The 16,020-nt window shown below is 49.3% G+C and overlaps 1 protein-coding gene across 3 annotated transcripts in view; it reads left to right on the forward strand.

Moving 5' to 3' along the window:
* The first annotated feature begins 630 nt into the window (after nt 1–630).
* The window catches only part of RNF123 (ring finger protein 123), a 47,877-nt gene continuing 32,487 nt past the window's right edge, over nt 631–16,020 (forward strand). For 2 of the 3 annotated variants that reach the window (XM_059856191.1, XM_059856193.1), the window contains exons 1-17: nt 631–786; nt 2,927–3,120; nt 4,141–4,225; nt 6,267–6,346; nt 7,137–7,234; nt 8,374–8,428; nt 8,758–8,843; nt 9,569–9,655; nt 10,136–10,203; nt 11,062–11,187; nt 11,871–11,985; nt 12,786–12,890; nt 13,021–13,146; nt 14,306–14,398; nt 14,582–14,655; nt 15,096–15,213; nt 15,694–15,793. In XM_059856191.1, the coding sequence (XP_059712174.1) occupies nt 3,039–3,120; nt 4,141–4,225; nt 6,267–6,346; nt 7,137–7,234; nt 8,374–8,428; nt 8,758–8,843; nt 9,569–9,655; nt 10,136–10,203; nt 11,062–11,187; nt 11,871–11,985; nt 12,786–12,890; nt 13,021–13,146; nt 14,306–14,398; nt 14,582–14,655; nt 15,096–15,213; nt 15,694–15,793 (1,498 nt within the window). In that variant the 5' untranslated portion in view covers nt 631–786; nt 2,927–3,038. Of the gene's footprint in view, nt 787–843; nt 938–2,926; nt 3,121–4,140; nt 4,226–6,266; nt 6,347–7,136; nt 7,235–8,373; nt 8,429–8,757; nt 8,844–9,568; nt 9,656–10,135; nt 10,204–11,061; nt 11,188–11,870; nt 11,986–12,785; nt 12,891–13,020; nt 13,147–14,305; nt 14,399–14,581; nt 14,656–15,095; nt 15,214–15,693; nt 15,794–16,020 lie in introns of those variants that run through there. The other variant, XM_059856192.1, reaches the window with a different exon arrangement.

Raw genomic sequence — 16,020 nt, forward strand, 5'->3', positions numbered from 1 at the left:
TTGGTGCCAGCGAGCTGTGAGGTTGGTGAGGCCCTGGCACAGTTACTCAGAGAAGCTCTGACCGCTCCATCCCTGCAAGTGTTCAAGGCCAGACTGGATGGGGTTTGGAGCAACCTGGTCTCGTGGGAGGTGTCCCTGCCCATGGCAGGGAGGTGGAATTAGATTGTTTTTCAGGTTCCTTACAGCCCAAATCATTTTGTGAATCTATGTTTCTATCTTGAAAGTGTCAGATGCTCCAGTCCATGCTCCCTGGGCCCTTGTGGATTCAAGACTGCTCCCATTTGCAATGCTGGACCCAGAATCCCCACATCCAGCGTGGACACTGCCACAGGACCTGCTGTGGACGGTCCCCCAGTACACTGATCCCACTCCACAGGCACAATAAAGCAGACTGAGAGGCCCCACGCTTATGTGTTGGCTTCCTCCTCCTCCTCTCTCTCCGAGGGCAGGTGCGGGGTCCGGCCCAGAGGGTCGTTGTCTCCCTGGGTGTCGGCAGCACCTGCCCTGGCCTCCCTCGTGCGGGCTGGACTTGGCCGCTTGCCCACCTCCACGGCCAAGAGCTTCGCGTCTCGGCGGCCCCGACCCTGCCCGGTTTCCTCCGGAGAAGTTCACGCAAGCACCGTGGGGTCTCTGCCGCCGGTTCTTCCCCGGGGCAGGGCACCTCGGCCCGGCCCTGCCCGAGCGCGGAGAGAGTCCCGCCCGTCTCCCGGCAACGCGTCCCGCCCGCCCGCCATGGCCCTCGCGGGTCGCCGTAGCGGCGGCGGCGGCGGCGCGGCCGGGCCGGCGGTGAGTGCGGCGGCCGCGGGGCCCGGTGCCGGCAGCGCGGGGCTCCCTCGGGGCCGCGGGGGGCTCGGGGCACGGCCGGCTCGGGGAGTGTCGTCCGGCTATGCGGGAGGCGCCCGATCGGGGGGTGGCTGCCGCGCCTCACGGGTTGTAGGCAGGTGTAGGGGGTTCTCGGCTTTGGGGTGTTTGTGGGCATGGAGAGTCCTTCCGGGTTTGGGGTGTCTTTGGCTGCAGGGAGTGCCGCCCGCTTTAGGGGCCGTCTCTGGGTTTCGGGGCGCCGCTGGGCTGCGGGGTGAGTCCGGCTTTGGGGCAGGTTCCTGGGTGTGAGCAGGGCATTGCTGCCCGGTGGTTGTGGGCTGGGGGTGCCGGCAGGTTGGGGTGCCACGGGGACCCATGCCTGGGATGAGGGCAGGGCAGTTCTGTGATCCCTGTCGGGCTGTGGTGTTTCCCTCTGCCTGCTCAGGGCTCGGCCGGCAGCTGCCAGACAAAGTTGTGTTGGCTGGCCTGGCTTCTCGGCCTCCTCGCCTGCCTCCAGTCGCCTCCACTTCAGCTCTGGCTGCTCCTGTGCTGTGTGTTCTGCCCTGCTGCTGGAAGCTGCTTGCTTTTGCCGAGAGAAGGGAGTTCAGCCCGGGGCCAGGCTCAGAGCAGGGCGTCTTTGCTTCTGTGAATCGCACATGGGGCAGATGTGTGTCCCCCTGCTCTGCCCTTTCTCAGACCTGTTGAAAGTAACATCTGCTCCAGCTTAGCAAACACCCTGGCACTGCAGCAGTGCCAGCACTGCATCTCATATGGTGCCAGTGTGGTGTGGCTGCGTGCTCTGTCTTGGGCATTCAGGCTGTTTCAGCAGTGCTGGTTACCAGAGTGGCTGCCTTTAGGAGAGCCGTGGGCACTCCTGACTGCCCTCGGGTGTTTTTAACTTGTTCTGACAGAGGTGAAATCATGTCATGTGTCGAGTACTTTTAGCATAGTACACATTGTGCTGTCTGCTCTGCTTTGGTAGTAAACGATGAGTTTCTCATTATTGTTTTATCTCTTGTTTCGAGTTCCTGACGCATCATTCAGGGCCTTTGATCCAGGCTGGTTTTTGCTTTGTTCCCGCTGTTTTGCTCAGCAGTGCTGCAGGAGGGAGACCAGGCAGTGTTGCTCCATTGCTGAGTGCTGGGGTGGTCCTGAGGAAAGGGGTTTTAGGAAACCCTTTCCCAAGTCTAGCTGAAGCTCATGTGGTACTTATGTCACTTGGCACTCCTTTTCTGGAGTCACTAACTTTTCTTGGGTTCACCTTAGTTTCTGCTCTGCACGAGATTGCCAACAAGCATTTAATTCCTTCAGCCTTTGCTCCTGTTGCATCTTCCTGTTGCTCTGTGTGTCATCAAGTGCTTTGACAGATGGATGCCCAGGGAGAGTCTTCCAGTGAGGGTTGTCTATTGGAACAGTTGGAAGCAGGAGAGGGGTATAGCTGAACATTTGGAAGCTGGATGGAACTAGCCACTTGAATGTATTCTTTTTGTCCTGGCACATGTCAGCTCTGATAGAATTCTAGTGATACCAGGAAGGTTCCTGAATCTGTAGTCGTGTAGATTTTCACTTGTAAACACTATTGTATATTACCTGTGTCTGCTTTTGTCCCCGTGTCTCTGGGTCTTTCACTTTGTAGTCAGTGATATTCTATTGTAGTCCACTCCATCTGCATTTGTCTCATTCCTTTTTCCTCTCTCTTTGTTTTGGGTAGTGGAATAATCTAAACACCTGCTAAACAGAAGATTAACCAGGCTCATTTTGCTGTCCTAAAGAATACAGAGCAGGAGAGAAAGGCAGAAGTGTTTGTCAGCAGCAGTGCAGCATGGTTCCTGGTCTCAGCAGTGTTTGGCAGTGTGGTGGCTGTGGCCTTGTGCTGGCCCAGTGCTTCTGGCCCAGGCTTGGTGTGAAGGTTGCCTGTGTTTCTGGCTTGGTTGTGCCTGTGCCTTTATTTGGAGTGGGGTTTGTGTGGCTGTCTGGAATGTGGCTTCATGGTTCATCTGCTTTGGGAAAGTTGGACAGCAGTGGGACTGAGAGCAGGGTCGGCAGGTTTGGGGCTCTTGTGTAATGTCATTAGGACATGCGAGACTGTGGCTGTTTTTTAGCTTATCCCTGTTGTTTAATTCAGGTAAACCAGCCTCCAAGAAAGGGAGAAGTCTAAAGGCATCATCCTCCCCAGAAGGTTTTGTTCTAGGCATCTGTCCATCTTATGTCTGCTCTGGAAGTGGTGCTTGTGAAGAATGACGTCGAGAGGTGCTGGGACTGCTTTCTCAAGGAAGAATTACAGGCTGAGCACTGAGCCAGAGAAGTCCAAGGTCACAGGTAGGGTCCTGTACATGCCTTGTGAAAACAGGAGCACTGTGGGTCTAGTGAGCATCCCTTGCCTTGATTGAGATCAGCTGCCTTCCAGTTGCAGTTACCTTGGTAGTGTGAGGTCTAGGGGGGGCTGAAACTGAGTAAATCCTCAAAGTGAGATGGGATTTTGGATGGGACATTCCTGCAGTACTAATGACTCCAGAAACTCAGGTCACAGAGCCTTTTCTTTAGCACACAGCCCTGCCTCATAAGGCTGGAGAATGTTTTGTTGCCTGCCTGCCATCTAATTTAGGGAGTTCCCCTTCCAGGATGAACAGCTTGTCAAATTCTCAAATGAATCCTTTTCTGGGAAATTCTGCTACCTGCCAGGCGGTCTGGTTTTTTTCTTGGTGTCTCCAGTCCAGCACAAGTGTGCATATGAGACCACAAATCTGGCATTTGAGGGCACTGTTGCACTCAGAAACAAGGAATGCTGCATCAGTGTGACATTAAGGGTTGTTTAGTGAACGTGAGGCACACATCATTAAAGAAGGTTCTGGGTTACATGAGGTGAGCTGCTCCTACAGCCTTTCCATCTCAGCATCTTTTATGTGGTTAAGAGACATCCTGGATATGAATAGGACATCAGGAATTGCAGTAGTGTTAAGATTTATTTTTTTTTTAATGAAATTGGATTCCTGCTTTCAGCTTTTGGAGTTACTTTAGCAGGAAGTAGCACAGCAGGATTCCTGAGGATGCACTTCCACCTGTGTGGAGCAATTTATAGGCTCTCGGTTGCTATGGCAGAGCAGCTCAAATTGGAAAGAGTCTTTTTTGGGGAGATGCACCCAATAATGCTGGACTCTGGTTCTGCAAGTGAGGACAGTAAGGTGATGAATGACTGCTTGAAGCTGCATTTTCCATTGTGTTGATCAGCAAACATGAACATAATTTACCCATAGTTACCAGTTTCTTGATTGTACATGAAATTCATGTTTGAGTTTACCCAAGACTCCCTAAGCTTATTTCCTTTCTGTTTCTCTCAAGGGATTGTGAACAGCAGGCTGCTGAATGATTATCTGCATCGAGTCTTCACCAGTGCTGATGGGAACCAGCCTGCAGCTGCTTACAGGTATCAAACTTCTCCCTGCCCAGGTGGCCAGCGATGCCACCTCCAGATAAACAGCACTGTGTGAAAGGAAAGATCTTTTAGTGCCACACAGTGATCTTTGTTAAAAACACAGCAGCTCCAGGTTACAGAAACAACTCTGAGGTCTCCTCTTTAAATGGCTTTTTCAAACTGCAGGGCTTGTGAGGAAGGATTCTTTTTTGCATGAAGAATCCCATATTCCAGCACACTAGGCAATGTTTTTGAAATAAAGTAGTCATTCACCTGATTGTTCCTGTTCCCCCTTTGCTTGTAAGGAAGTCATGCTCATGTCTCAGCATAGGGCACTGGTCTGGGCTGCAACTCTTGAAATATTGAAAACGTGTCAGGTGCAGGAATTCAAAATAGTGTCCTGTAACCTAAAGGCAAGACTGTTGCTGATCCATGCAATACCATATATTTTCCAGGCTGTGGAACTACTGGTACTTTTATTAGGAGTCACCAAAGGAAGAGAAACACAAAATTCCTGTTTAGTGACTGCTTTTTTTCTTATTTCTTTTCAGTTCTCCTTTACCTTTTATCCCAGAAGCTTGTAGTGTTGGATGAAAAGAATTCCTCTTGCATCTCTTTTGCCAGAGGCAAGTCAGGCAGGTTCAGGGCAGGTAGGAGTGTGGCAGAGTGAGGCAGGCCTGTGGTTCCTGCTGGTTGGCAGTGCTGCAGCATGGCTGGGGTCACATTCCAAGGGCTATACTTAGGACTGCCAGCTCCAAGTGAGCTCAGAGCTGCTATAAATAGTTCTTGGCCCTCTGGCTCTTGGTGAGCCGGGGTGATGGTGCGGGGGAGGCAAAGTGGGTCATGTTACTTTACCACAAGCTCTCCTGCCAGAAAGCCTTGGAACACTCCATCTGCCTGAGCATTTTGGTTTTCAATATTCCTGATTTCTTTGCCTGGTGATTAATGACTTGGATGCACAGAACTGATAGTTTGTTGGACTGGTCTCTCTTTTTTCCTGCCTTCCACCCTTTTTCCCTGAACGTGGCTACTTGGTAGAAAGCCCAATAGCAATCAAAGAGGTCTTGGAAATAACATTTGCCATAAGAGACTTTTATGGTATGACATCTTGCCTTCAGAGGCCTGAATTCTTTGTAGAGGAGCTCACTGCAGACATCTCTCTGCCTTTCTCATGCTCTTCCACTCTCCTTCCACAACTTCTCCATCATGCCAGTGCTGATTAAGCAGCTTTGCTGAAGCCACCCTTCTCATGCCAACCAAAGCTGATTCTTTGATTTCACTTCTGTGCATCTTCACATCCATCAGGCTTTCACAATGCCTCTCACCATTAGGGTGAGAGGGAAATCCCTAGTCCTGGACAAGTGAAAAGTTGTTTTTCGGATGGCTTTGGAAGTTGGAAGCAGGGGTAGGAACAACTAGTGGTTCTCACAGTAAAAGGAGGCTCTTGTGCAGGGATCAGCTACGTAAACTATCCTTGAACGGAGAGAACCAAGGAAGGGCAGTAAGTTCTCTAGAACAGTGGCCCAGAGGGAATGCATGAGAGAATTTTCAGTATGAAAACAAAATGGTTTTAGCTGTTTTCACAGTGAGAGGATGCTGGACTAGCCTGACCTTTGTCTGAACTGCTACAGCTGCTGCTGTGGTCCTCTTTCTTCTTTTGGATTGCAAAATACTTTGGGGAAAAAACGAATCCTGACTTAGGCTGTGTTTGTTTGATGCTGACTGCAGCAAAGTCGTGTCCATAGCTATTGGTAGTACAGCTGGTTTCTTGCTGCCTTGTGCCACAGTTTTCTTAATGCCACAAAACACTCCTGAGCAGACTGAAGACTGTGAGATTCTTTGTTAACTACTTGGCTTGTTTGTGCTGTATTTGGTCCTTCCTTCCTTCATTGTCCCAACACAATGGGCAACAAATTCCTTAGATTCATGACATGAAACAGATCGACAGAACTTCATGGCTGATGTTTCAGCATGGAGCACTGGTCTGGGCTGTATCTCTTGAAATATTGAAGACAAAGTTTTTCGTAAGAGCTGCTGTGTGTTTATTCCCTAGGAAGCACCTGACGTTCCAGAACCTGCAGGAGCACCTTGAGCGACTGCTGGCAGAGGAGAATGGCTCTGAAGACAGCAGAGGTAGGAGATAGTGCCCATCCAATTTGTCCTTCTTGCATGTGCTGCTTCATTGGGAAGGACAAGTTGTATCACAAAAGGCATTTCCCTGAGTGAGCCCTGTAGTGTCTCCCTGTGCTCTAATTTATTGTGCTTTTAAATCCTGCCTGTGAGGGGCTCATCAGCCAGCCTTGCAGCAGGTTTGTTTGCACATGGAGGCAGATTTCCAGGCTAAAATGTCTGGAAAATCAGTTTTGGGGGTATTTTACTGGTAATGATATGCCGAGCCATTGCTTTGACGAGGAGTGTGCAGTGCTATCATCAGTGAGAGAAGCAGATGCTCATTGACAATTACTGCATGCTGGTCTCCACTGCAGGTATTCACTTTGGGCCTCAGGCTGTACCCTGTGTTCTTACTACCATGGTTTCTCTGAATGAATCAGGATATGGCACGATACAACCTTGCTCCCCTCCTAGAAAGGCAAATTTTTCTTGCTGGCTGCAGTCAAAGTGTGACATGTTGGCCAAACATTTGGCACAGAGTTTGGCCTTTGAATTTTGTCAAAGTAAAATTTTCAGGTGATGTGGAAAACTTAATGTGGCCTGAATGCTGCATAGCTGAGTTGCTGTGAAGACTTTTTTTTAAATCTCTCTCCTTTTTTGAGTTTCTCAGGGTCCAGCATAGGCAACACTATCATAATCTTCCTCCCCTGTAGCAGAATCCAGGTGCTGTTGTGGCTAGAGGTACCCAGTGGGTGAACTGTTAAATCCTGCACAACTCTCCCCAACAGGTTTTCTGCAACTCTTGTTTCAGATCAGGTAGCAGAGGGCCGACTCGGTCCCTCCACTGTGGTTTTGGACCACACGAGCGGCTTCGAGGGACTTCTGCTGGTCGATGATGACTTACTTGGGGTGAGTGTGTTGCTGGACACAGCAGAAAATGGTTTTGTGGGACTAAAAGCACTTGGGGCTTCTTGGTTTGTTCTTTGTAGTGGATCACTGTCAGTGGCTTTGTAGCGTGTGGAGTTTGCCCTGAAAGCTGCTGAATCCTGGAGGAAATGAGCTCTCCTGGGAAAAAGTCTAGCAGTGCCACTAAGTGTCAGCAAGGTCTGAGTGGGGCTGTGAGGAAGTGAAAGGACTACCCTGGCCCAGGAGCTCACTTGGATAAGCAGCCAGCTTTCCTGTCCCTTCCTCCAGCAGGCTGCCTCTTCCTTCCTTCTGGTCTTCTTAAAAGGCTAGAAAGAGGCTGACGCTGAGGTTTTCCTTTCTCCTTTGTTTCCACTAATTACCTGCTTGCTCCTTAGCTGATGTTCCCCTGGCAAAAAGTCAGCTGAAAGAATCCACTGGAATTTAACTCTTTTCTACTTTAGTAATTTCTACACTCCCCTCACCCCTTCACTGAGCGAGCGCATCCCCTGCTCTTGAGCTGATTCCCTCCTTAATCTGTGCCTGCCTTTTAGCCTCTAACAATTCAGGCTGCCCTGGTCTCCCCTTTCCCTTTAACCACCTGCTGTGGATTACTTTGGCTGTACCTAGAATTGACCCACAGAGTGGATTGAACTGCCTTGTCTGTGAATTCCTTGTTCCTCTTCATGGTCTGTCCCAAGATTGCAAGAGTCAGGATTTAACACAGTGCAGTTCCTAGGCAGCATGTTACTTGCCAATTCTGGCCTTTGGTCTGGACACCTTGAATCTGTATCACTTGTCCAGCATTCATATATCTTTCCCATATCATAATCACCTTTGTATAAACTTCTGTGCCAATTCACTGGGAACCTGTCTGTCAACATGTTGTCCTTGTACTGCTGCCATGCTTTATGCTTCACTGGGGTTTGTCAAGTATAGATGAGCTGTGGGAAGGACCCTGGGGCCAGTTGGCTCCAAGTACAGCTGCTGGGGTGGGGAGGATGTCCCTTCTTGTCCCTATACTGTCCTTGTGAATAGCTCTCCATCTTACTTTGGTTTTGAGCTCTAGGACAGAGGGAGTGGGAAGGACTGAACCAGCCTCTCTTTTTGCCTGACATTAAAATATCTTTTGTTTGTTGGTCCAGGTGATTGGCCACAGTAACTTTGGGTCCATTAGGGCCACAACATGTGTGTATAAAGGTAAGGAGATGAACCAGTGCTGCTTTGAGAAAAGACCCTGGGAGGGGTGTATGGGGCGTTAAACAGCTGGAGAGCTCAGGAAATCTGGAATATGTTCCAGATCTTGAGCACCCTCTTCCCCCCTCTTCATTCACTGAACTTCTCCAAGGAATGAGAAGGATGGGGGATTGTGTGATGCCAGAATAAAAGGGTGGGAGAGGAATCCTGGGGGTGTCCTGAACCTCCTTTGTGTGCCACATATATTTCTGTGGGAGCAGTGTCAGGTTCAGCTTATCTAACAACAAGCCAGGGGACAAGAATTCACTGTGTGGCATCTCTTTCTCTTTCAGGGAAATGGATTTATGAGGTGCTCATCTCCTCCCAGGGACTCATGCAGATTGGCTGGTGTACTCTCAACTGCAGATTTAATCAGGAGGTAGTACAGTTACTCTGGGGGATGCTCCTCCATTGCTTTTTTGGTCAGTGTAGAGCATTGCATTGGTGCTGTGCCCTGCTGGCATTCACACCAAAAATGCCATACACACACACAAAATGCCAGGCCTGCTATTTTAAGAGTCTTTACGAGACTCTCTGGTCTGTGTCCACAGAATGGTGCTCAGTGAGAAAGCCTGTCCTGGGTATGTTGATGTGCTCTTGTTGCATGTAGAGCTGCTAGATATTGACTTTCAGCTGGTATCTTCCCCAGAAAGTGTGTGTGTCTGCAGTGCTGGCAGCATGTCCCTTGGGATGGGCCTCAGCAGCTGGTGCTACAGGGCTTTTTTTGCCCAGGGGACGGTGAGATGTTGTTTCATCTGGGTGGGATGTTTGGTGCTGGAAAGGGATGTCAGCTGCAGAATTTCACTAACTTGTCACTCTCCAGTATGTGAGAGGGGAAGTGATGGGCATCCCAGGGGGCTGCTTTGATAGAAATGAGAAGTGTCAGATGCCAGTACTCTTTTTCTGACCCAAAAATAAGTAGGGAGTGGTGCATTTCTCTGAACCAAAGATCACAGGCCACTGGATTCATTCCTAGAGTGAGGATTTTTCCCAGGCAGGGCATGTGTGCTGTCAGCAGCTCTCCCTGTATTCTGGTCTCTTGCAATGAGAGGAATCCTCTGTGTCTGGTCTGGTCTGAGTCTCCTCTTTCATGTTTTGGTGCAGGAAGGCGTTGGGGACACGCCAGATTCGTATGCCTATGATGGGAACAGGGTGCGCAAGTGGAACGTGACTACTACAAACTATGGCAAAGTGAGTAGCTGTCCCCCAGGAATGGGATGGAGAGGAAGGAGCAGAAAGCAGGTGACTCCTTCTGCTCACTGGATTCTGCTGGGCCTTGTGAAGTGCCCTCAAGCCTTTCTACCTGCTTCAGTCTGTGTACCAGCACTTGTCTGTACTTTAGAGGTACTTGATGTGCTGTCTTGGTGCTTTGTTTAGCAGCTCCAGCAGACTGATTCCCAGCATAGTGCTGCTGTTGGTCCCTGGAAGGCTCTGGTTCTCTAGCACATCAGAGCATGGTGCATTGTTGGGATAAATGTACATTCCTAGTGCCAGAGGGGAAAAACATCCCAGTTGGGCTTTAGAAGTGCCTGAAAATGATGTGAGCTGCTGGGAGAAGGAACTCTCTTCTTTAACCCTGAATCACAAGGGATTGGTTGGGTTGCAGTCTTTCTTGTGATGTGGGAAAACCCTGGAAATATATGTTTAACCTCTTCTCTCCCTTTCCTGCAGTCCTGGGCAGCAGGAGACATCGTCAGCTGTCTGATAGACCTTGATGAGGGCACCATTGCTTTCTGCTTGTAAGCATCCTTTGCCCCATTCCCTGCTTTGTTTATGTCTGTATGTCTGTGTGTAACAGAAAGGTTACCTCACTGCTCAGCAGGTTGCTGAGCCCTATTTCTACTCTCTCCCCTTTATGTTCCTTGCTAGTTCTGGCCTTTGTTTTTCTGTCTTTTTTTCAGAAACCATTTGAATAGGGTGTTGGGTCCCAGTTCAGTTCAGTTGAAAACATTTGGCAGGAAGATGTTCAAGCTACAAAATCTTTGTAAAGTTTGCCAGGATTTTAGAGGGAAGGGCATCTCTTGTGATGTTTAATGCCACACTTGGCTTTAATTGATTGTTTTTGTAGTCAGTGTAGACCTTGCCTGTCCTAAATTCACAAGGAGCTGTGAAAAGATTGATAAATCTTCAGTTTCCAGCTCCCATGAACAATGAGAATTGTTCTCTGGCCCTGGCCTGCAACAAGTCAGTTGCAATTAAAAACTGTTAGATGGTCATCTTTTATGGAGGAGTAGATTGAAAGCATTATCCTTGATTGCCACCAACATCAAATAGATGAAGCTAAAAAATCATATGCTTTAAAATGTCCTGCTGCTTTAGTTATCTCACAGATTTGGGTTGCCCTTGAAGCTGGGTGTGCTCTGCATGTTGTGTAGACCCCAGTGCCTTCGCATGCTCTTATGAAAATGAGAGTGACCCTGTGCTTCCTGTGACTGTCACTCAGCAGAGCTGTGACATTTGCGTGTGTGCCAGGTTGAGAATGACAGGAGGCATGACTGACTGGTGTGTCCATGTTGGCAAGCTGATATCTGTATTGCCCAGCTGACCTCAGACCCCTCGTGCTGTGACTAAAACCTTGTGTGTTTTCCTTCTTTCAGGAATGGCATATCTCTGGGAACTGCCTTTGATAACATCACAAGGGGTGCTGGCATGGCTTACTTCCCTGCCATCAGCCTCTCCTTCAAAGAGTCTGTTGCTTTTAACTTTGGAAGCCGTCCACTCCGATATCCTTTAGTGTGGGGAGAGGAGGTCTGAAGGGGGAAGAGCCTGTCCTGAATATACACACCTGACTGCAGTTCACTTTCTGCTGTCAGCACTTGTGTGCAGAGCTGAGTCAGGGAGAGAAGAGCCAAATACCTCCTTAGCTGAAGCAGAACTACAGGACATGAACACAAGTTTCTGAAATAAGTGTTGCTTTCAGCTCTGAGACAGCAGGTCCTCTACAACTGGGGACTGCCTACTCCCAGACACTCAGATCCTGCAAAATTCTCGCTCAGCAGTTTTGGAAACCCTAATGCTGATGTGCTGCTGAGCCTTTTGGTCACTCATCTCTTTTACCTCCCAGTCATATGGGACTTGTGACGTGGTATTAGTGTTGCCTGTTGCTGTGTGAATGCTGAAGCCTGGAGCTCCTGTCAGAGCAGTCCTGGCTGTGCCTGTTGATGGCTGTCGTGGGAGCTCCAGCTGGTCTTTCTGATGAAAAAAGTATTTCACACCAAGCAGAAGTGAAAGACATTCTGCTTGCAGTATGGAGGAAGTGGAGATAAGAGCTTGTGGCTTATCATGTAGAACGCACTATGGTTTGAACTGGGACTGGGTACAAAGTGAAGCAGACAGAGTCTTTTCCTTGCACAGCCAAAAGAAGTCCCAAAAGATCAGATTGCATTTTCCCTTAATGCTTCCCTACTTATCCAGTGGAAGGTTACCGGCCCTTGCAGGACCCTCCTGTGGCAGACCTGGTGAAGGCTCGGAAGCTGCTGGGCTACCTGAAGAATGTGATCCATATTGGAATAGATGTGACGGTAGGCTGGCGTCACGGGGTGGATCTGAGGGGCACCATGCTGGGCAGTGGGGTTCTGCTCTCTGCTGCCAGCTCAGATGTTTCCATACACCCGAGAGTCTAAATGCTTGCATGGGGCATGTGTGTCCCTAGAGCTCTCTAGCTTGTAAAATGGCTTTCCTGGTAGTTTCAGGACTTCATTTAAGTCATACTGGGCTTTGTTGTTCTCAGTCCTGTGAAGTTTCATTGCCAATATTCAAGTGATGTTTGTCAGGGTCACAACTGCTGCATTTGATTTTGCACCCTTGAAATCAGTTTGTTCATATCCTAAGCTTTTTACTGATGTCCTGTTCAGTAATGTGATGAAATTCTGGCAGGCCTGCCTTGAGGATTGTTTTGGCTGTGGTACTGCTTGCTGGAAACACTGTTTTCCACTAGGATGAGGGATGATCTGTTTATGCCCAAAGCATAGAGAATGCCATATGTTATGGTCTTGGCTCGAATGAGGGGCTGCTTTGCTAGTTCTCCTCCTCTGTAGGTGTTCCCATTTACAAATTTTCATGTAAACTTGAGTCTTTTTTTAGAAGAACATTGTCACAGTGCCTGCCTGTGGTTGATAGTGACATCTTGACTGCACTACAGCTTTCCAAAGGAATAGCCTGGCTTCTTTGGCATTCTGAATTCCCATGTGCAAGGTTTTTGGTGCAGTCAGGCATGGGACAGAAGCAGTGGCTGCTCCAGGCATGTGGTTCATTCAGTTGTTGGTGTACAGGTGGATTGGGCTGGATCCAAGCTATGTGTCTTTCTGGTTTGTCATTGCAGGAGGGGAAGCTGGTGGAGAAAGACACATCCATGTGGCAGCTGCAGGGAGAACCCACAGTATTGATTACATTAGCTCACATCTTCAATTATTTCTCCCCTCTTATGGTGAGTTTTGCCTGCCCATTGCCAGGTTCTTTAGTGCTTCTTACTGCTCTTGCAAGGCAAAGTAATCCCCAGCTTTTGCTGGGTAGTGACTGAGCCACAGAGGAACGCTGACCTGCCTCTCTGTCTGCAGTGCAAGGTGTACCTGGTGGAAGATGTGCTCATGACCTTCCTGTTGAGCATCCTGGAGCGAGGAGGGGCAGTGGAGGCCCACTCCCTTATTCAGCAGCTGCTGGATCTCATGTGGCTTCTTATGGAGGTGAGTTGCTAGGGTGCTGGTTCCTCCCCAGGGAGACCCTGGGAGGTGCTGAGGACAGGAGCCTTCCCTACAAAATGCTGGTAGTGTTCAGTGTCTTTCTCTTCTTTTTTCTTTGTGGTAGACCACCCTCTCAATTAGCTCATCTGGCTGCTGCTGCACACCCAGGCACTGAGGGTTGAATGCAGACACTGGCAATGAGTTAACCAGGCATTTCTAAGCTTCTCCTACTGCTAAAGGAGCTGATGATGGTGAATAACTTCCTGTTTCTGGGAACATCACATTTATCAATAAGAATAGTATTCTGATTGTTATTAATGTGTATTTGACTGTGGAGGTCTTAAGTGCTGCCATGTGCTGAAGAGATTGTTCAGAGTGTGTGGGACTAGGGTAGAAGTGTGCAGTGCACTCTCACCATCTCCAGCACTGCTGGGGAAAAGCCTCCTCCAACTTCCCTTCCTGTCCATGCTGGATGAGCTTACTCCTTCCTGGGACATGTGTTTGAGGCAGCTGGGAAGCTGCTGCTGCTGCTTGAGTGCTTGGGTGGTTACACAGAGCCAGTCACTACCAGGGCTCTGCTTGGAGACAGCACGTCTGCCCTTTGGAGTAACAGTTTACAGATGTGGGCACTGGCCCAGCCAGCTGCCATGAGAAGTTTAACAGAAAAATGTCATGACTCCTTCAAGCCCACCATCTTAGCAGTGAAACTGGACCCTCTGGTAGGACTGCTGTGTTTGTGGGAGAGTTGGCTTTCTTCCTGCTGGTTGGCTATGCGTTGAATTCAAGCAGACAACTCTTCTCTCATCACATTTATCCAAGACTTACTTCTTTCTCTTCTGGTTATTTCTGCCAACACTGTGTCTTGGGTAGAGTCAGGGAATAAGAGGACTGGTGACTGCCCAACAAATAGGGCCTGGGACTTTGGCTTTTTGTAGGTGACTTTTGGGTTGGACTTCCTGCAGAAGCTTGTTTCCCTCTAGCAAAGCACTGGCACCAACTTCTGCTTGGACTGTCTCCTGTGGAGTCAGAGGGACGCTGTGGGTTCAGAGCACCTGCTTTTTCAGTTCAGAAATAAATGCTTCCTACCAAGATCTCAATCTGGGAGCTGTAGCTGTTCCTGACTCCTTGCTGTTGTTCTTAAATGTGTTTCTTATTTTCTCAGGAGTATGAAGTGCATGAGTGCCTCAAGCAGCTACTGATGTCCCTGCTGCGGGCTTACAGGTTCTCTCCCATCATCCCAGACCTGGGATTACAAGTGAGTTTGCATTTCTGAATCCCCAGGAATCTGTGACTAGCCAGCTTCTGTTATGTCCCCATGCCCAAAGGTACATGATGTTTTGTATCCTGTAGTTGTTTGATCCAAAGATGGCAGTTTTGTCACACTGGAGAGTTGTATGTTCTGCAGATGGAGTCACTTTTGCTTCTCCTGTTTTCCTAGATCCACTACCTCCGGCTCACCATTGCAGTCTTGAAGCATGAGAAATCTAGGAAATACCTACTCAGCAATGTTCTGTATCCTTTGTGTCTCTTCCCGTCTCAGTTTTCCCTTCCCTCAATAATGCAGCTGAGGACACTTCAAGGACCTGTAGGTCCAGGGAGGCAGAAGCCACCTTGTCTTGAGAGATCATTTCTCAGGTCTCCTCTGCCTGACACCATTTCCTACAAATGCTTTGAGGGGAGGCAGCAGTGTTGTATAGTTCACATCCTAGTAACACACAGGAGCTCATTTCTACCTGACTGACCTCTAATATCCCTAGAGCAAAACCACTTTCAGAGCAGTCCATGTCTGTGGTAGCATTTGGGCAGCTGCTGTGACAGTTGTGTGGGGCTTCTCCAGAGGCCTCTGGATCTTGCAGTGGTAGTTTGGAAAGGAGCTTGTCACTACAGCTTTGGAGACATGCCCTGTCCCTTCTCCCAGTGTAGCTTCTGTGCTTGCTTTAACTCCAGCACAGCTTCGACGTGCTCCGTTCCGTTGTGTTCTTCTACATCAAGAGCCCTCTGCGTGTGGAGGAGGCAGGTTTGCAGGAGCTCATTCCCACCACGTGGTGGCCAAACCGCTTCACCAAGGAGGTGAGTACAGGCACTTCCACCCAGGAGGCTGGGGAAATGTTGTTGCCTGCCATTTGCATCTTTTTCTGGCTGAGGAAGTTGGATGGCCCCTATTTCCAGCTGTGTTAGCACTGGTGGGTCCTACTGTTTGAGAGCTGGAGCTTTTTAATTCCCCTGTCATCTTTTTTGTCCCCTTAGAGAGTATGTTTGAAGTGTGATGCTCAGACAGGGGAGGGGGGACAGTTTTCTGTGGCAACAGATTTGGAAGGGAACCTCAGAGTATTTAAGGAATTGACTGGGCTGTCCTCAAAAGATCTCCTGGCATTACTCATTGCAAGGCTGGAGGAGACCTGTTTAGGTGTCCTGCCAGCTGCAGTCACACACTGGCACATTGTTTCAGGGAGTTTCTGCTCTCCATTTTGCATTGTTTAAGGGAATTTCTGGCAAGACATTTTCCCTGTACAGTGCTCTCCTACTAATCAGAGTCTGTCCCCCAACCAGGGCAAGGAGAGTAAGGAGGTGAAGGAGGAGAGTGCTGAGGAGAGATTGAGGCGTCGGGCGTATGAAAGAGGCTGCCAGCGGCTCAAGAAGCGCATTGAAGGTTTGTGGGGAAGGAGGGAAGTGGCCAAGATTCCACACCTTCTGTGCTGCCAGCAGCTGTTTCTAAATCCTATTCACTATGTGAAGTACAGCTGTGTTCCTGCCAGGACAGGCTGTGGTGCAGAGGTGGGGGCCAGCCATGCTCTGTTCTGATGGGATATTTAGGAGCACTGGGACCCCACTTCACAGACCTGCAGCCCCCCATGATGGGGCAGGAGCAAACCTCTT

Source organism: Haemorhous mexicanus, chromosome 11 (genome assembly GCF_027477595.1).
Source record: "Haemorhous mexicanus isolate bHaeMex1 chromosome 11, bHaeMex1.pri, whole genome shotgun sequence".
Taxonomy (NCBI): Eukaryota; Metazoa; Chordata; class Aves; order Passeriformes; family Fringillidae; genus Haemorhous; species Haemorhous mexicanus.